The sequence below is a fragment of the Xiphophorus hellerii genome, chromosome 22 (genome assembly GCF_003331165.1).
Source record: "Xiphophorus hellerii strain 12219 chromosome 22, Xiphophorus_hellerii-4.1, whole genome shotgun sequence".
In the NCBI taxonomy this organism is placed as follows: domain Eukaryota; kingdom Metazoa; phylum Chordata; class Actinopteri; order Cyprinodontiformes; family Poeciliidae; genus Xiphophorus; species Xiphophorus hellerii.
The window spans coordinates 23,581,658-23,602,180 of NC_045693.1; the positions used below are offsets into that span (position 1 = coordinate 23,581,658).

General features: G+C 40.0%; 1 protein-coding gene across 2 annotated transcripts in view; it reads left to right on the top strand.

The window, feature by feature from the left end:
- slc8a1b (solute carrier family 8 member 1b) overlaps positions 1-20,523 on the top strand; it is a 148,220-nt gene that overhangs the window by 115,672 nt on the left and 12,025 nt on the right. For both annotated transcript variants that reach the window (XM_032552898.1, XM_032552897.1), the window contains exons 7-9: positions 3,217-3,316; positions 18,820-19,005; positions 19,993-20,082. In XM_032552898.1, the coding sequence (XP_032408789.1) occupies positions 3,217-3,316; positions 18,820-19,005; positions 19,993-20,082 (376 nt within the window). The remainder of the gene's footprint in view (positions 1-3,216; positions 3,317-18,819; positions 19,006-19,992; positions 20,083-20,523) is intronic.

The following is a 20,523-nucleotide window of genomic DNA, read 5'->3' on the forward strand; positions in this document are numbered from 1 at the left end:
TGGAAATGAAATTAGAAAAATAAGTCATCGCAGCGATTGCTGAAAGATTCTTCACATTTGTGTTGAAATTTTGGCAGAATAAATTCACCAAACTCTCATAAGTATCTGCATTATTTGACTGACGATGCACATACGCTCAACCATAGAGAGACAAAGAAGTGCACATCAACCACAAGGTTACACAAGTGCATACTTGCAAAGTTCAACGTCAAGAGAATTTACAAATGTACGTCTTTGAACTGTAGCATGTTTTTCTTTTTTTATTATTTGCACTGCAGATATTACGAAACGGCTTTTCCTCTCATTCGCGCTGTGCCTACAAACCAACACACTCGTAATGACCAAACAGTGGAAACGCAGCACCGGTTCAGTGTACACACTTTGGCATGGCAGAGTCTGCTAAAGGACAACATTAGCATTGGTCGGAGCTGTGTGACGAGGACACCAGCTGCCCTGTAAACACCTGCCACTTAGACTGTGTGACAGTCTCTCTGCCCAGCTCAGGGGAGCATTAACTTTCACCCACATTTGGCCTCGAACGAGAAGCTTCAGCTCCGTGAAGTGGCTTCAGTCAGTCTTTGAATGCTTAGAGAGAAAAGGTCTTAAGAGGCAGTAAGGGAAAACGTCCCCGCATCCATTGGGAAGTTAGTTTGTTTCCACGTATGAAGACAAAATGAGAACCACTTCCTATTTTCACAGCCAACTTGAAATAAGGTCGTATTGATTGCGCCGCATTAAGCTGCTGCCAAGTTGCACAAATGCCCCACCAAAGCCACTGCCACATGTTGCAGACAATCGAACCTCCTTGAAGCGAACGGGAAAGAGTCGCGTCACATCTGTGTGTCGTTTTCTTTCATCTCCCACACACTCTCTTAAGACGGGCTTAGATGTAATTACCATCCATGTTGCGTTTTGTGTGCGCTAATGCATGTTCTCCTGCCGGTCGCTCCACCTACACGCTCACTTCAGACAGACGATTAATAACTCCCAGTAATGGCTTGCTGCTTGACGGGATCCCATACTTTGTCGAAGGCTCCGGCGCATGAAATTATACTTCTGTGTGCCTCTTCGTGGAATTGGATCCCGTAGTTATCCGAAGCGCCGCCCGTCAGCCGGCTGTGGAGTGGCATGGAGTTTGACATTAGGCGACAAAAAGCAGAGGGGAAGTGCCGCATCTTTCTAGCTAGGCTGAGTTTAAAGAAATGAGATGAATTTCATATTAATGCTGATTATCCAGCTTATAAGGGGGGAAAAAATGTAGTCTTAAAAATTAGCACAGATGACTTTCATATTCCTGCATTTCTTCTGGATACTCGGCTTTTTCACATTTCCAAAGTTTCACCCTTTTGTAAAACTCCAAAAAGCAAAGTCAGCGTTCACAAATGACATCTAGGCGATGAGATATTCCAAAGACCGCACTGTCCGTGCACGAATGTTCACTCCACATACAACAGAGTTGAAATGGATGGAAGTGTGTGTGTGTGTTGTTTTGATGAAGGAGGAGTTTCACAGCGGCGGCGAGGCACTGTTTACATCCCTGAGCACCATTCAAGACCATTAGCATCTCATTTCTTTCTTCAGAAGTGCACAGAAAGAAAGAGCGCCATTCCCACTGCTCCTTTGATTAGCGTGTGTGAGTGATTGCGTTTGCTCGAGTGTTTGTGTTACCTTAATCCGCCATGATTCCTTCCTTTTTAAGGATTAACTGACATCCAAATGCTGAGAAAACAATGAGAGCAATCAAGCAAAAAGCAGAAAGTCTGAGAGTGAATGACGATGTTTTGGGGAAAATGCAGAAACTGTCTAAAATGAATTCTAATAATTGTTATAGATATACAGAGAAGCTACGTGGAGAGGATCAACTGCAATAAAAAGTGCAGTAAAACAATTAATATATTGTACCTGAAGCTGTTCTGTTATTTAATTTGATTAACTAATTTAAATAAAGCCATTTTCACTACGACGCTATTTTTGTTTAAAATCCTTTACACTGGACTGTTTACAGATCAGTGCTTCTCAATGAAGTTAAAGTTAAAGCAATGATGGTGAAAAACACAAAAATTAAATGATTAAAAAACAACAAAGACCATAATAATAAAAAAAAGTGTAAATATTTCCAACGTTCAACACAAAGGATGATCTCCCTGGGTTTGGTGTCACAAGATTCAGAAGATTTGAAGGATGCTGGGTTGTTTCCGAAAATAAAATTGGCCACTCCAACCCCAAATTTCACAATCTGTTTAGAGATGAATTGAAAAACAAGTCTGTTCTTTGAGTGGATCTACACTGGTTTCCTTTTGCAACACCTTTCTTTTATAAAACAAATCTTGGGAGTGTTTTTGGTAACTTCAAAATAAAACACAAGTAAAGCAAGTAGCTGTAAAGCTACTTGCTTGTTTAAAGAAGTGATGAGCTTCTTTAAAGTTCAGCACATATTAGAGGTCTCCTATCGCTCGGCTTTGATTATTCTGGCAGAATAGGACGTTATCACAAATACAATTTTCGTTTCTTGTGACGGTCTCAACCTTTGACGATGCTTCAGATTTGTTGTTCATCGTTCATTCATTATCAAAGTTTCCAAAATCTCTCTGTTAAAGCATAAAACTATTTTTCTACTCCAAGAAGTAAAGCGATGTTTTTCTGTTGCATTTGTCACTGAAAATAGAAGAACATGGAGATTAGTTTCTTGCTTTAAGCTGATTGTACGGTGAAGTTGTTGAATAATAGCAACACTTAAATGAGTGCTTTTTGGTTTATTCTATATCTTTCCTCAATAAGGTGAATAAGGCAAAAATCTTTATTTTTGTATTTTCCGTCAACAGGCAGAGTTAGTCATGATAATGTACTGCATTGCTTGACGTGAAGCTGGAATTGAGTTGGCAGTAATCCTAGATCAGGAGCCTTTTTTATTATTATTATTATTTGAAATACAGTCATATAGACATAAGACCATTTCTTACTGTTTTTATTTCCCTTCATTTTTTGTGTTTTGATTCAGACGGTAGCCAATTTCCCTCTCTTAAAAGTGATGGTTGGTTTCTGTCTTTTCCTGCTATTAATTCCAAAGCTCTGACTGAAAGAAATCAGAAGAATTGTTTCCCTTTTTAGTTTATGTGACCGTGGCTCCAAGTACTAAACTTACCCGAATAATGACCTGACACGGAAATTCCGTCTTCGGTAATAAGAATCGTCTTTTATTTCTTTCCGTCTGAACAGAACACGGTGGACAAGCTGATAAAGAAGACCAACCTGGCTCTGCTGGTGGGAACCAACAGCTGGAGAGACCAGTTCATCGAAGCCATCACTGTCAGCGCAGGTAAGGCCATAGCAAATAAAAGCTGGGCTTCACGCGCCCGGATTCGGCTCTCCGCCTTATCTGGACACGCTTAATGATTTCTGTGAAGCGTGTGTTTAATAGTCCGTTGAATTTAATTTACTTTTAATCAGGACAGCTGAGGTTTTATGTCTTTTGAGGCCCCTCGTGCGCTCTGCTTCACGCATGCAAATGACGAGCACAACCTGAAAGATTAGAAAACTCGCGCGTGACGAAATGGAGAGGAGTAATATCACGTACCCGATGGTTGGTTGGGTGTAGATGTTGGTTATATTTGTTATCGAATGGTTTATAACTGATAAACTTTAACTAAATGGGATGTGATGGAAGAAACTGTCCTCAAATATCCTACAGTTCATTTTGGGTCCTTCAGCTCCGCTTGCAAACGAGCGTAAATCCACCAGAATTGGAACCATTTATCAGTTTCACTCAGCATTTAGGTGTGTTGTTTTGCCACACAGACTAAGAACTTACCGCATACGTTGAAAACACCTTTAATTTCTGTTGAGTGAAATCTGTCCAGCCTTCAAACTGATGCCCACGTTCCCCTGTTTATCAAAAATAAGCAATATTGCTCCTGGAGGCTTTGGGTGACTTCACCTCACTGAGGAATTACCATCCCATTCTGCCTTTTCATTTGGTATTTGTTTTACTCTTGGAAGCAAAATACCATAACATATGACAGATTATGAATCCAGATAAACATTAAATTACATGTCAGCTGAGCCGATTTTAGCTGATGGCTTTAAATCATCAGCAGTAAAACATGAAAGCTGTGAGGAGAACATCTTTAAATAATGCCTCTGTTAGGACAGAACTCCTGTCCTAACAGTACTTTTGCCACTAATGGCTAAATTATTTGAAAGTTGGGTAACATGAGTTAAATAGCGGAGATGTAGAGCAGTTGATGAGTTTTTTAAATACAAAAGGTTTTGGCTTCAAAAGACATCCAAACAGTTTAAAGATGACGTGCCCAGCATAAACACAGCATGCAAAATAAAATGATTTTATTTTATTTTTATCAAATACTGACCAATCGCATCCTAAAATAAGCTGACCACCTGAATTTTCATACTCCATTTACGTAAAATGTTAAATTATATATTAATGTTATGAATTTTAAACCGTCTGAGCCTATCAAAGGCGTAAGGGTGTTTTCACACCTGATAGTCCAGTAGACTCGGTTTGATTGGGGACCAAATTTGCAGCAATAGTTACAATTTCAGCTGATGCGGTTCACTTTCACCCTGCACTGTGTCGAACAAACCAAGCCCTTTTAAAAGCCTGTTCCCCTCCTCACCCGTGGTGGCGCCGCAACAAGAACCACTGAAGGAAACGACACAAAAACTTCTGAGCAAGACACTGAGCGCAAGTTCGTTTTCATAAAATGCAAACAAAAATGGAGTGGTGTCAGAATTTAGCGGTTGTTGGTTTTCTCTTTCTCCCACTAGTGCTAGACTCTCGCATTTATTTTGGTTGTATTCACCCAGAATGCCCTGTGCTACAGTTGGCTTCCTGCTTTTGGAGCGGTCTCCAGTTCTGCTTGGCATTCACATTTGCATTCAAACTGTGCCAGAGAGTTTGCTTTCTTTGGTCTGCATCAGAGTTTGATTACACATTCCCACCTCCTCAAACAAACCAGACTTTCTTGTCAAACGAACTAGGGCTTAAAGCAGGGCTAGTTTGAATTCACCGTAGGTTACGCAGCAGAAGACAACAACCTTATTTAAGACTTCTTCCTCACTTTGAGGTTCAGCTCTAAGTTCGTAGCGATTCAGAGCATGCATCCCTTCCAGCCTCAGAGTAATTCGGAGCCCTATCTGCTGCTCTTGTGAAAAGATTAATTGTAAGATAAAGGAAGATTCGGTGTAGCGCCTCATGCTAGCACAGCTCTCCGTGTCTACAGGCTTGTTATTGTTTACTCGAGAAAATCCGCCGTGTCCTCATTATCTGCAGTAAAAGGTGAAGGTCATACCTCAATAACTGTACAATCAAAGGGAGACGCAATAGAAAACAATTAGTTTTGGCATGTGAACGAAATACAAATAATTGAATTGATAATTGTGATGTACAGCTGAAAAGAAATCCTGTTTGTTTCAGACCCATTCATGTAGAATCGTTGTTTGGAAAGCTCATACACTTAAGTGTCTCCAAATTAGTTTGTCTGGTGGGTTTCTGTGTGTTTGTGTTTTTTTAGAGAGCCTGTTCCAGTAAAAAAGAATGATTGTCTTTACCCTATTATCTGGGATTAGCTTGTCTACAGTGACAGAGTTCAGTGTGTGTGTGTTGAAGCAGTAGAGAGAGCACAGTTTTCCCCTTTAATAGATGCATTTATTTGGACACATTCTTGGTCTTACGGCACACGTGTGGCATAAGAAATCACATTTACATTAATTACGTTTCTGCTTAATTAAATCATTTAAATCCTTAAAGATAACATACCGTACAAAATCCACATTTCTTGCCCTTAAACACATTTTGTTGTGTGCTTGGAGTATCTAGTTGAATTTAGTCTCTCCTAGTGCTGGGTAGACATCTTTATATTCTTCTTGGGTCATATTTTTCAGTCCGTTCAGTTTTCTCTGTCGCCTGTTACGCTCTTTTAACTGTTACGTCAAAAAGTATTTGCTGTGGAACTGCTGAACAAGGTCATAGACTTTCAGCTAGCCCTTTTCCCTTATCCGCCATTTTTATTTCTCACAGCAATTTTGTAATTTAATTTCAAGGATGCCAAAGCTACAAGTGGATATGTCAAGATGTTTGGTTATTGACCCACACAATTCATTACAACATTCCTCAGCATCATGGTGACTGAAACCACTCATCTTTGAAGGGCTTGTTGCCCTTTGGTGGGGGGTACATGTCCTAGAAAAATTAAGATTTGACCAGGCAGTTTGAAGAAGTTCTCTGCCACTATCAAGAAGGATTTTAGAAAAGACTTTGTCTGATTGAGACGCCTTCTTTAACTCCTTGAGGAGGTAACCGTACTGCGTGTTTTGAATAGTGTTACATAAACAGTTTGGCATTGTTTTTACCTTTTTTGTCTTGGAGAATGATCCAAATGATGCAGTGATGTTCTTGGCGCCAGCGTTAGCTGCTATCAAACTCCAAAAATGGGTGGAGTGGGTTAGGGTCTGCAGCCTGGAGGAGGCGGGGTGTGAAGTTCCGCATTCATATTTCAAGAGACGGCACCAAAATGAGTTTCTCTGACACATCTCAGAAAGGGGATAGATGGGCTTGTGGAGCTACAATAATAGTAGTCTCAACTCGTTTTGAGACTACAGCCTGGCAGTTCCACTTCATATCTACCTCAACTGAATGATGTAAAAGTGAAACAGAAGGCTCTAAAAGCAGGATACAGTATATCCACTTTATCACCCGGACACACAAAAAAAAACTTTTGTGCGCACTAGGCAAGGAAAACTGAGTTGCTGTTTTTTTCTCTTTCCTCTTTTTCTGGTTATTTAAACATGAAGCCAGTTCAAAACTCTGAATTGAACGTTTTTGAGAATGAGAGCTGATTGGATGCTTGAAGATCAAACCAGCAGTTTACTTCCAGCTGTGAGGCAACACACGAGAGCGGGGAAAGTGGAGAGGGAACAGGAGGGCGCTGACGAGAGAAATCGGCCTCATGCTGAGTGTTAAAAGTGAAAGCACAGAAATGTTTATGCCTCGATTCCCATTGCAACCTCTATGGTTGGTATATTATACACAATGCAATATAAATCTCCATATCTGACATACATACAGAAAGGTGTTCAAGTTTGAAATACGTTTATTGTCAGTTATTTGCTCTGTTTTGCTTGGCTAAGATACCTACATGTAAATCTTCCTTGATGGGAAGAACTAACATTACTAAAATTCAATAAACAAAGAAATTGAACAAAAAAAAATGTTTTCTAAATCCACAGTATTTGGTTTTTCTTGTACAGATGAGAGAGGCTAATGATTGATCTCTCCACAGATATGAAAAACACGCCATGTCACCTCTACGGATGTAAGTGGATGATAAGTTAATGTTATACCATATTAAATGTATAATGTGGTTCTGAAGGTAAGGTGATTTTATTTATATAGTACATTTTCAGCAACAAGGCAATCAATGTGCTTTACATGAATTAGAAGGAAACACAAACAAAACAACAAACCAAAAGAAAGACGAAAAGGTAAAAGTATAAAACTACATATTGATTCCCCATGTGTAATAAGAATAAGTAGTCTGTAATTTATGAACTAGTCTGGGTTTCTCTGGATTCTTGTTCTGATAAAACCAGATGTTGCTTCTCCATGTTTGGTAAGATTAGTGAAGTGTAAAGCTAAGTGTTGGTTCTCCATGTTTGTTTCGACAAAGTAGAAAAGAAAAAGGTCAAAGATTCGACACAGAGGGTCAGGTGAGGCTAAGAAAAATGATGCATTTTTAGCTCAGCCAAAGAGAAAGACGGAACAAAGCAAGAATTTTCAATAAAACAATGAATTTGAATTAATAACATAAAACAAAACTGAGGTTTGAAGTAAAGCCCAGAGGGATTTTGTGTAGAAAGGTGAGACTTTAATCTGCTTCCATTAACTATTGCTAACAACCTCAAGTATCAAATCAGAGTCTTAATTTTAGAAAATAAGTGTCAATCTAAGTTAATTTTGTTGTTGCAGAACGTCCAATCCTTACAAGGTTTAGGTGCAACAGTGTTTATGTAAAATGTTTATTGTCCACTAGGGTGCTTAAAAAGTCACATTAAAAATTGCATGATAAAAATATGTGATAACATCTCACAACTCACTCGTGTGCTTCCTTGGACTAGCCAGCAGCATGGACAGACTGACTCTGAACGTAGAGGTCAACCTCGGACTGTTTCACATCTGCAGACAACTCAAAGAGCAGCTTTTCTTAGCCAACAGAGGCCTCCCTGTGCTTTGGCCAAATGTTTTCTGCAGGTCATTTTGTAAATAAAATGGACTATCTTTTTTTTTTTTTTTTTTTTTTGCACATATTGGATTAGTGACGCTGGAACAATCTGGAACTGTTTGGAGTTCGTTTTCCATAGAAGTCGCATCGACACGCCATGGAAACTGTTACACAACGAGCCCAAATGTAGACATGATGTAACGTGATGGATCATCCCTTCAGATACACGCTGCTGCTTCGAGGCTTTGATGTCCAGAGCATCTGTCACTGATACTGTGGTGGATTTAATATCTACAACAGATAAGCTTTGTCTAATCTTTCTTATTCCCTATCCTCCTCATTGCCTACAGTCTGATCTCATGTCGCCTCTCAGATGTTGGATAGAAATAAAGAACTTTAGGCCGCTTTCAAACATGTTTATATCTTGACTGAACACATCCTACTCCGTCATCTTCAGGCTTCAAGAGTCAAATCTAGATCTTGTGCTTTTTTATTTTGCCAAAACGCTGGAGAAGATTGAAGAGTCCAGCTTTAAACCAGCCCATCTGTTATGAAAACAGCTATGGGAAAACATTTAAGACCGTACCTTAATCTGACTACATCATTACGTCTATTAAACACACCCAACAACGCTCATGAGATCTTTATCTCAAAGCACAAAACCTGGATTTAGAGAGCCTTTAAAGTCCTCCAAATGTCAGCGGGTTGATGTGGTGCGAGTGTGTGTGAGTGTGCATGTTCATACTTTTGTGGGTTTCCAAGTCTGTGCTCAGTGGCAACTGGAGACGGTTACTGTGATTACACAGTGAAGATGGACCAGAAGACAGGAAGCAGTGATTGCTGTGTGCAGTACAGTTAATGTCGGGGAACAAAAACTTTCACTTCAACACAGAAAGTTGTTTAGTTTTGTTTTAGGCGATATTTGGTGTAAAACTTTCTCTAGAGCCTGTTTTTCAGAATGTATTTTATTCATCTGTGTCAAAATTAACAATGAAATTAGTCAAAGAAACTACTAATAGGTAAAAGAAACTACAAATGTCACTTCCAATATATTATTGTACATTTTATCTCACTAAGCACATTAGGTTTTATAACGTGACAAAATGTGAGAAAGCCTAGCAGGTCCAAAAACTTCTGCGAAGACGCTGCAATTGCCAAGGAACAAGTCAGGTTTGATGCTCATAATCTGAGACGCTGACAGGAACTTCCTAATTGTTCTTGCTTGACATCTGCATGACAACATAGATGGAAATAATTAGTGGCCATATGATTGTGTGTGTGGGCATACATTGTGCGTGCTGCCCGGAGGGCGAATCAGAACCCTGTGTGCTAATGTCATTTTCTGCAATGTCTCTGCCCTAAAGGTTATTTATGGCTAAAAGTTGAATGAGGTGACGAATCGTTCCCTAAATGTTGGTGTATATAACCACTGACTGAGCCCGACTCCAAAAAGATGTGGAATAAGGGAAATGTATTGACAGGCTATTGGAGGGACATAATTAGTTTAAATTTAGGACTGATGATGAGAGCTTCGTTCTTCAGTGGCTGCAGAGGAGCGTTTCATATGGTTTTATGGTAGCTGAGAATATCTATGGCCTGGAGCTTTTCTCAACAGTAATGGAAAGCAACATCTGACTAGAACATTTAAAACTGCGCCGACGATGTGGCCGAAGCGATTCAACTGAGTCGACTACTGAAAAAGGACAGAAATCTTCGACTTGTTTCTGTTTCACACACAAGGCTGTATATTGTTTGGCTTTTGCTGTTATAAGTGTAATTAAATCTAAAGCCATTGAATGTGTGGAAAGCAAAGCAAGCACTGACGTTCCCACTTCACAAATGACTATTCTTTTGTATTTTATGGTGCATTCCCCCCTTAAAATACACCCCGTTTAGTCCGCTTTAATCAATCTCTAATGTGTTTAAGTCTGGGTTTTTTTGTAGAGGTGTGAACGTGCAATCAAACTCTGATGCAGATTCTGGTCCGCCTAAAAAGCTAGGTGTCGGTTCGGTTGATGTGAAGTCTGGTGCGGTTCAAATGCATATGCGAATGCCAAGCAGACTCCATTATTAATATTTGCTATTAGTGCAACAACCAGATGCAGCCTCTCAAATTAAGCACAAACTGAAGGTCAGACATGAGTCGGGGAAGAAACCTTAAATGATTATTTGTGTCGGATTTTAGTGAAGCGAGAACAGTCTGGTGACTTCAAGCTTTTCTACACAGATTTTCTGCAATCTGTCTGAGGAAATTGAGTCCCATTTGTGGAGGTAATGACACCTTCATACCAAAGAATCCAGGCCCTTCTGCCTAGAAATGCACGTGGTATTGAAAACATTTCAAAAAGGAACATCACGTTCTGGGTAATCAACAGAAATGGTGCGGTACTTGAGCAGGTCGTACACATAATCTTAGACTGGCACCTTATGAACATAAAAACCTTCAGCTAGGCATGTCGGACATCCTGGTAACCTTCATCCAAGACTGGAAAATTGACAAATTGGTGACCTGGCTGGAGATGATTGGCATATGATTGTCCACAGGTCTGATGGAGAGGCACGATTGTTAGTGATTTAAGCACAAAACGTCAAGGTAAAAAAAAAAAAGAAAGATAGCAATGCTGTAGAATCCCTGATTAATCAAGATTTCATTCTTCATAGGTCTTGATAACTAAAATATTTAATGGCTGTAGTCCAGGATTATATTTTATTAACTTAAAAAGAAAATATACCAGTTTAATTTGGGAGAGAATGCATAAATAAAATACATTCAAACACTTCACATGGTCATATGCTTTGGTTAAAGAATGATTATAGAAATGGAAATGAGTAGAGTTTTTCTTTCTACTGATGCAAGGACATTGCATCACTTCTCTAGCAAGATTGGAGCTGAACAATTGATATTGATACTGAATAACAGCAGTAACCTGGACACGTCAGTTCTCAACAAAGTTTAGAAGCAAAGACAATAAAAAAAAATCTCTCTTTCTTCACAATTAAATAAGAATTTTGAAACCTCTCAAACTTGCACCATGGAGGTAATAAACAGTGCAATTTACTCCTTATAAAGCAGAATTACTTAAACCAGGTAATTCTGCTGTAAGACCAGAATTACACCAGATATCAATGCTATGTTGTGTGTGTCTGTGACGACATATCATAGGTAAATACTACAAATTCACATTGTGTGAAAAACGAATCATAAAAGTTCACAAGGAGGAAGGAGCGCACTTCAATTTAGCGACTTGTTTGATGTGTTGCTCAAACAAGAAACAAAACGGACTTAAAGCAGGCAGAGCCAACAGGAGGGCCAAAAGCCCTTCTAATGACAAATTAAAAACTACACCCTCGAGACGGCGGCATAACGAAGCCAATTTTCAAGTTGAATCCTGTTTGCTAAACAGATTGAGAGAAAAGATTGTGTTGTTAACATGGTCGAAAAGGGGAATGAACAAGACGAATTGGAAGACACATGCAGCGACAAAAGGGGACAAAACAATGGGAGGAGAGGCAGAGGGGAGGGGGGAAATCAATGGACAGGAAATCAAGGTGCTGAGGGGGACTGCTACGACAAAGAATGAGCGGGACAAAGAGAAGGGAGAGAAAAGATGGATGTTCAGCCACTCCTCACTCCACTGCCCTCTAATTACTGAATCCACATTGTTGTTCAATCACCCGCTCCTCTGGGAGGGCGTCTTATTTATGGGCGTCTGTGTGTCCGCACCCGAGGGGAACGTAGGTAATGTGGCACTCAAGAAAAAGAAGACAAGTACAGAGAAAAGGTGCATTTGTAGCGGAAGTCAGAGGATGGGCCATGCCAATAAGGTGAATGAATACAAAGTTAGGAAAGACATGGATAGAACAGCATCAGGTCGAACTAAGAGCTTCGACCTGCTTTAAAGGGGCAGTATTACGTAAATTCAACTTTTGAGTTTTGCATCACGCCATTATGTTCTTCCCTCATCAAAATCTGTTGAAGTTATTATGTGAACTGCTGCTCAGTCCAGTGCTCCGATGAACGTTTAAAAGAAGAATAATGTTGTTGTGACGATGTGCCGACGGCGAAACGTCAGAGCAGAAGCTTCTTAAAGAGACGGAGGCCCAATTTCAAGGTGTCAAACTGCAAAGTCTTGTTTTTTTTGCGTCGTGTTTGATATATGCAGTGTTTTTATAACATCTGAAGGCGACATAGTTACTTTATTGAGCTATGAAGTGATACCATGTGGCCACAGCACACATAAGACTTTCCCTTTAAGCTTTATTCCTGAACTGTGTGCTGTGTTCATGGTGGCTTTTGCTGCTTCAAAAAGAATCTGAGGCCCTGCTTAAATCACACACATGAGCTCTGTCTACTCTAATAGAAATGCAAGCCATGTTTTCAAATGTTACCTTTAATTGCATGTGAAGAACATTTATTATTGCCTAATATTAACACATGTTGCTTAATTTGCTTATCTATCTTGACTGCATTGACTTGTAAGTGTTTTGGGGGTGACAGTTAAAGGGCATAAATGATTTTGCAAGGCTCTGTATGTTTTTGTTTCAATGCACTGGCATAAACAAATCCCAAAGTTGTCTTCCTACGGTCTGCCTCGAACAAAAGTTTTTTTGTGACTTATAGATGACGAATGAGTGACTCACCAAGTCGCCGGTTATTTAATTGAGGTGTTTATCACAGACTGTGAGAGACGGGATGACTTGTTCAATCGTCAACCCATAAACCAACTGTGTTCAAAACGGTACCGGGGCTTTGAAATTCAAATGTGCTTCACGTGGATGGACAGGAGACATTTCCGGGCCATAAATCGAAAGGCTGGCTCAGGCGACGCTCGAACGTCCACGACGAAGTCCAAAGCGAGGCTTCGGCTCAGAGCTCGAAGCTTTCGTGCTGCTGGAGGACCTGCCAGCCTGACTCCGAGTCTGTGTTTTAGCGTGTGCCCCTGACAGACAGCCTGACGGAACCGCTGGTGCATGAATACAAACATGAGCATGTCATTGGGGATTCTGGCAGACAGACCACGCTCACATAATTAGTCACACAGCTGTCCGACTGCAGCACGATTTAAAAAAAAAGAAAAAAAAAGTCTCTTTTAGATTATGAAAATATGGTTGTTTCCTCAAAATAAAAGAACACGTTTTTTTTTTGTTTTTTTTTAAATGCATAAAGTGAATAGGAAAAGACTTTGAAGCTCAAGAAATAATGTGAGGCTTGTCTAAGGCCTGTCAAATCTATTTTCTGGTGGTTTCAATAATCAAAGTGATTTGTTTCTGTGACTGCACTGAAATCTTCAAAGTCCAAGTGACGTTGATAAGAGGCATAGGCAGGGACAGATGATGAATTGTCTTTCCCTACTCTGTGTTAGTGATGGTTGCCGCAGTGACCGGGAGTTGCTCGTTTTGGGTCCCAATGCGCCGACGCCACGCCTCTAAGGATGTAACGCAGCATTAAGACGGCAAAATTCTTTCTCATCACGGCGAGGTTTCTCTCAGAGCAGCTCAAAGTTGCTGTCAGTAAATGACTTTTTGTGGTGAACCAACATTAAGCTTTCCCATAATCTGTAAAGAGGCTCTCACCGCTTCGAAGTCATTTGTGGTACTCGGTTGAAAAGATACAGATGACTTATGGACGCTGCCAGAATGGAGTGGTTGGCATAGTTTGGACCAATTAAGCTACAAAAAACACAAAATCTTACCAAGAACTTCTGCTCTAGTTTCTAGTGCAAATACCTTAGTGCTTGAAATAAGGCTAAACTAACTTACAGCAAGAAATAGGAGCTTGTTTTAAGTCAATAATTCCTTAATTTTATTTTAAAAAGTTCTCTTTGTAAGTGAAAAAAATGTTTTGTTCCACAAGTAGATTATTTAACTCATATGTTGTACCTTTTCATCAATACTAAGAAAGTATGGACTTAAAACAAGCTCCTATTTTCTGCTGAAAAGTGACTAGTATCTTAGTTTTGTCTTATTTCAAGTGCACTAAGAAATTTGCACTAGAAACTAGAGCAGAAGTACTTGGAAAGATTGTGTGTTTTTGCAGTGAAGTTCAAAACTAAAGGGCTAATCACTGGTTTTAATGAGCTTTGACTAAACTTGGTCATCTGTTATCTTAAGTACTAATGATAAAATAGAAAAGTTATTTTAGTTGCCCTGTTGTTGACAAAGTTAATCAAAGAGATTTACGGAAAGTATTGAAATAGTCAAAGCTACATGGACAGAAAGACTGAAATTCTCGGCCGACAAGGCTTCATTTAAAGTGGCAGTATTATGTTTCCCAGGCTCATAGTGCCATTTCATAGCACACTCAAGTGTAAACTTCAATTGTTAAGAAAATGCTATATGTGTATGAAGTGACTTTGTAATGAAATGCCTTGAACTTGGGCCAATGTCTCTTTAAAAACTCCTACTCTTTCTGAAACTCATACATCATCATAACATCGCTCCTCTATTAACCATTTAACAACATTTTTACCAGCGTTTGCACTGAGACGTATAGTGAGCTCAGCAGATGCACAGTTGAGTTTGCTAACTGCTGCTGGCTAGTCTGAAGGAACTGAGTCAGGGAGTCGCAGGGGAGGACTGCTCTGCTAGGTGGCGCTAGGTCCACCCAGGTGTTTTGCACGGCCGAATTGTTGACATGGGTGATTAAAGGATTTTGCAAATATGCATGAAAGAATCAAGGCAACACTCGAGGCATGCCTTGATGATGGAGTAAAATTATAACGAGATGCAAAGCTTGAAAAAGTCGATTTTACATGATTCGGCCCCTTTAAAAACACGTTCAAGGCGAAATCAAAATGAAACCTGTAATAAGTGAAGTCTCCTTTCCACTGTAAGAACTCTCACTGCCACACGCTGAAGAACTCCTTCCTCCTCTCCTCGTGCGGCGGGACGCGGTTAGAGAGAAATTCGTTTCAGCAGCTGAGGTTTTCCTGCGCCACGGCTTATTTGGCCACATCAGTTTCAAACTGCGTTGCTCGTCTGTGGGCCTGGACGAGAGCCTTGTGTAAACACACTGTGTCAGGCAGGATTCTTCCAAATCTCTTGTGCACAGACCATATCACTTAAAGAGCAGAGTGCTGCAGGCGGACGTAGTCATGGACACACACCTCACTTGGCTAGCGGCCTGTAGAAACAAGCCGCAGTTCGTCGTCATCTGTCAAACCCTTTGCGACTTGATTGCGACTTTTGAACAGTATGAGCGGGCAGCGAGAGACGAGAACAATCTAGCACCTCCGTAAGGCAAGGAAGAAAAGTGTGGTGGACGACCTACTTCTATAACTCAGCTGGAATAAATTGCATTTTTTTACCCCTAATAAACCAAATTAATAGAAAATATTTCTTTGCACACACAAATTTGCAGCTGTTTGCTCTAATGAGGTAACGGCACAAAATAATGAAATGTTGTTACAATAATATATACACACATACACAACAGAGAGAGATTTCCCATGAAATTTAAAAGATAGCAGAACATTTAAGATGAAATGACAAGGCCGTAGAATGCATTAAGTTATATAAGGATGGTCAGAGAATGAAAAGTGCTCAGAAGATGGAACGGGAGAAAAAAAAAAAGAGCCAAACTGAGACCAAGCATGAGGGACAAAGGTGGAAACTGGAGGAGAGATAAATATAAATGTGAGCCAGGCAACAGAGTTAAGACAGAAGTGAGGATGAGGATGGTTGCAGTTATACTAATATGGGAATCAGAATCGGGTTTTATTGGCCAGGACTGTGTGCGTAACCAAGGAATTTGATTTTGGAATTTGAGTGTTCAACAAAAAAACAGACATTATAACCAAAACATCGACTTTAGAGGAAATAAAATGGAGGATAAAAGGAATAGTACGAGCGTGTTTCTAAAGCTATACTTTCAACACAAAAAAAGGCGAGCATTGGATGTATTAAGCTCAATAAATCTCAGAATTACCGTCAAAGAAGGCAAAAAAAAAAGAAGTTACCCAGCCGTGCGAGAAAACGGCTCCAGTCAGCCATTAAGGAGTGTGTGAGCAGGAAGGAGAGCTGCTGACGGTATGAAGTGACATAACTCAGATGACTGGACTCGTTTTATAATTCATGGCCGAGCGTCTCTGCCTGATTGAAACCTTTATACGTCATGACAGCGTCGCCTGCTGCTCTGACCTTTTGCCGTTTGTTTGTGCTTGATGATTTCAACCATTATTTTTAATTACAGACTTCTTGGCCCCTGTAGAAAAGGCATGGAAGTACTTTAAATTAACTTACCAACGTTTGCGTTGCTGAGGAACACAAAGCTATAGAAACTGCACACCTCAGTTGAATTAGCTTGCCATTGACAGAGTGAACAACCGCGTTCCCTTAAATGGCCAGATCCAAATGTTTCCTTTACAGTCGGTTAATTGAATTAGCTTTTAGCAAAAAAAGAAAAAGCTTTGTTGTTTCCAAGAGCACCAGACTACAGATACATGGAAACATCATGTGCGTGTGGGGGTGCGTGTGTGTGTGTGGGTGTGTATGCGTGTGTTTAAGGTAGAAGCTAGGATACCCTGTAAGAAATGGTTTCCATTTTTTAAAGCACAAATGTGAGATCTTTCAAAAACTAGGAGGCAGAGTCAGATGTCAAGTTTGTTTGTATTGCATATTTCAGCAACAAGGCAATTTAAAGTGTTTTACATAATTAGAAAAATCATCATACAGTCACCAATTATGAAACGAGCAATATACATTACATTTCGTCAAATGCTGTCATCAAGCAAATCCATGTTAAGCATGTGGATCAATGCTCAAGTGATTATTAATCAGAGACGACTCTAAACAGGTGGGGTTTTACTGACGGTATGAAGTGACATAACTTGAGTTTGAAGGAACTCGGTGTTTCATCTGTTTTTTGGAAGCTTGTTCCAGATTTGTGGTGCAGAGAAGCTGAATGCTGCTTCTCCATGTCTGGTTCTGGTTTATGGGGATGCATACCAGAACCAGAAGACCTGAATAGTCTAGGTTGATACAGCAGGAGCCGATCTTTAATGTATTGTGGTGCTAAGCCATTCGGTGATTTATAAACCAAAGTATTTAAAAGTCTGCACTCCTGGTTTTAGTGAGAATGCAAGCAGCAGCGTTTTGGATCAACTGTAGCTGTCTGTTTTGTTGGGGGCGGGTTTTTGTTTGGTTTGGTTTTTAGGTAGATTTGTGAAGACGCTGTTGCAGGGACCAAGATATATGTGTAATAAGTTTCTCTAGATCCTGCTATACCCAGGATTAAGAGACATTAGTCCTTTTAATCCTGGATATATTCTTCAGGTGATAGAAGGCTGGCTTTGTAATCGTCTTTATGTGTCTCTGAAGGCTCAGGTCAGAGTCCGTCCAGATTTCTGGTTTCCAATTGTAATAACTGAAGCAGCACTGTGACTCTGGATGGCTCCTCTTTGAGTTCGTTTGTTTCTGATCATTTTTTTTTTATATTAAGGCAAAAATTGCATGGACGGTTGTTACACTCGATGCTTCTGCAATTGGTGGCCAAAATATGGGGGGTGGGACTGGTGGAAAACTTTCCTCAAGTGTGCAAACGTTTGTTTTGGTCTGCTGTGGTTTGCTCGGGGGAATTGAATCGCATCGGCATCTTTTTTATTTTTTTGAAGTAGACGGGAAGTGGATGACTGGAATGAAATCAATGGGAGGTCACTGCTCTCCTTGGGATTCACCCAATCACTGCGTTTCACTCGAGCAGCGTGGAGCCTCATTTACTCGTTGGTTTGAGCCTTTTCTAAATGGAGCAGAAATGGGAGTTGGGGTTTTGGGAGGCGGGCGGGGGAGGAAGGGGTCCTGGCTTTTTTATCGAGCTGGAAAAGTAATTTGAATTTTATGTTTAAGCAGCTCTTGCATTTAATCACAGTCAATATCCACACTCTGAGAGAGCTGATCAGGATGGCTATAGCTCATGTCCTGAGGAAGTGATTAGACTCTGATACTGACATTACAAAGACGTGTTGGGCAGTCGGGTCACAAATTATTTATCTGACATTTATTTGAGTTGACTGATGAGGTTTTTCAAGATGTCAGGTTAAAGTTAAAGATGGTAAATATGGCTGTACAAGTGTAGTTTTTTTTCCCCCATTGTGAATCTGTTTTGCATATAGAATTGGAACATTGTACCATCATTGCACTTTTTTTCTTTCCTTTTTTTTTGGTTTTGTTTTCACTTGACTGTGTGTTTTATTAAACTCATCACAGATTTGACATCTCACTGTAAGCAATCAGCTTCACCCACCGGTAAACAACTCCCCTGTTTCCATGGTTATTAAACCAAACCGGCTTTGCAGAATTGCCAGCAGAAATCACTCAGGAGGCGCAGCGGAAACCAGCATGGAAAAACCTTTCGAGAATCACAACATGGGAAAAGTCAATATAATTTGGGGGTTTTTGGGGGATTTTTTGTTGTTGTTGTTTTTCATCTGAACCTTCGGCATTTCTGACAAACAACTGCACCGCAGAGTTCACATCTGCGCTTACCCGTTCGTGCTGTGTCCTTGATTCTTTCGGCTTTGAGAAATAAAAGAAAAGAAAAAAATCCCAATCAAGGCTCTGCCTGAACTCTGTTTCTTCCTCCCAGGTGAGGATGATGACGACGAGGAGTGCGGCGAGGAGAAACTGCCGTCGTGCTTTGACTACGTCATGCACTTCCTCACCGTCTTCTGGAAGGTTCTGTTCGCCTTCGTTCCGCCCACCGACTACTGGAGCGGCTGGGCCTGCTTCGTCGTGTCCATCTGTATGATCGGACTGCTCACTGCTGTCATCGGTGAGCACAAAGTCCCATAAAGTAGTTCACTACACAGATGCATCATGATTAATTAGGATATTTGTGTGAATTGTATTTAATTCCAAGCAATATATATAGAGAGAGAGAAACTCATTCATAAAATTTTTATTTCAAGTGTTTATAGTTGTTAATTTTAATAATCATCTTGCCCAGTACCACCATGGTCTGTAAAGCAAGTATTGGCACCTTTTGCAGTGTAAGCAGGTGCAAAGTCCTGTAGGGGGGAAAATATGGCTTGTCAGCCGAAGGAAGCATGAAAGGCGGTAAATTTTCCCAGTAGATCGCTCTGCTGACTTTTTTACTCGATAAAGTGGAACAACAGCAGCAGACGTCATGGCGCCCCAAATCATCACTGCATCTGTAAACTTTCTACTGGACCTCAAGAAACGTGGATTCTATTCCTGTCTACTCTGAGAATCTTAATAGTTTCTAAATTAAATGTAGATTAATGTCATCCGCAATGTGACATTTGCAAATCTTTGAACTTTGCTTAACCAATCATCAGAAGGCTGCACTTACCCTTATTGATACCTTGTTTTTTGTCATATGTTTTTCTTCCACCCAACTTTCCATTTATATGTTTAACATGTACAGGCCAGCTAACTCATGGACAGCTGTCAAGTCAATATTCTTGATATTTTATTGGCCCATCTATACTCATAATGGTTTGTGTAAAAAATAAAAAATAAATAAATTGTTAAGTTACTAGTTATAAACCGTAATTATCAGACTAGATCCACAAAAAACTTTGAAATATATCTCTACAATTGAATCAAATCTATGTTGTATGACTTTCACTTTTTCAGCTGAAATTAATTAACTTTTGCCCAATTGAATAAATTAATATTTTTACATCTCATTTGTTTACGTTGACCAGGTTGCCATTTTAAGTTTCATGCAGTGCGACATTTAGCATTTCCTGTGTAAATGACGTCACCGTGATGCACTTCCTGTGATATTTTGCAGGGGATCTGGCTTCTCACTTTGGCTGCACCGTGGGCCTCAAAGACTCCGTCACAGCAGTTGTATTTGTGGCACTGGGGACGTCTGTGCCAGGTGAGAGCATGTTCATGTTCGATTTAGTAAGGGGATTGATTTTTTTTTTTTCCATCAATTTCACAAAAACTAAAGCTTAATTCTCCAAAAAGGTGAAACAACAATTTTACAAGCGAATATCTCGACACTTATCATCAGGCATTTTTAAACGTTTTACCCTTATGGTTTATATTTTCATTCACCCACCCAGGCAGAGGCAGAAAAATGTTTTCTAAGCACCAAAATTCTCCTACCAAGCAGAACCTTGTGGGCTGCAGAAATCTCATTTAAGTTCACCGAATCCCTGCTGAGCCTGGAAACCTCCGAGTCAAACCGCGCCAGGTCAGAATGACTTCCAAACAAAGTTTCCGTCAAATAAAATCACATTGATCCAAAACAAATGGTCAGTAGAAGTTGTTTGTGAGCATCTAAGCTTTTTATACACAAAAGTAGATTTTCTTT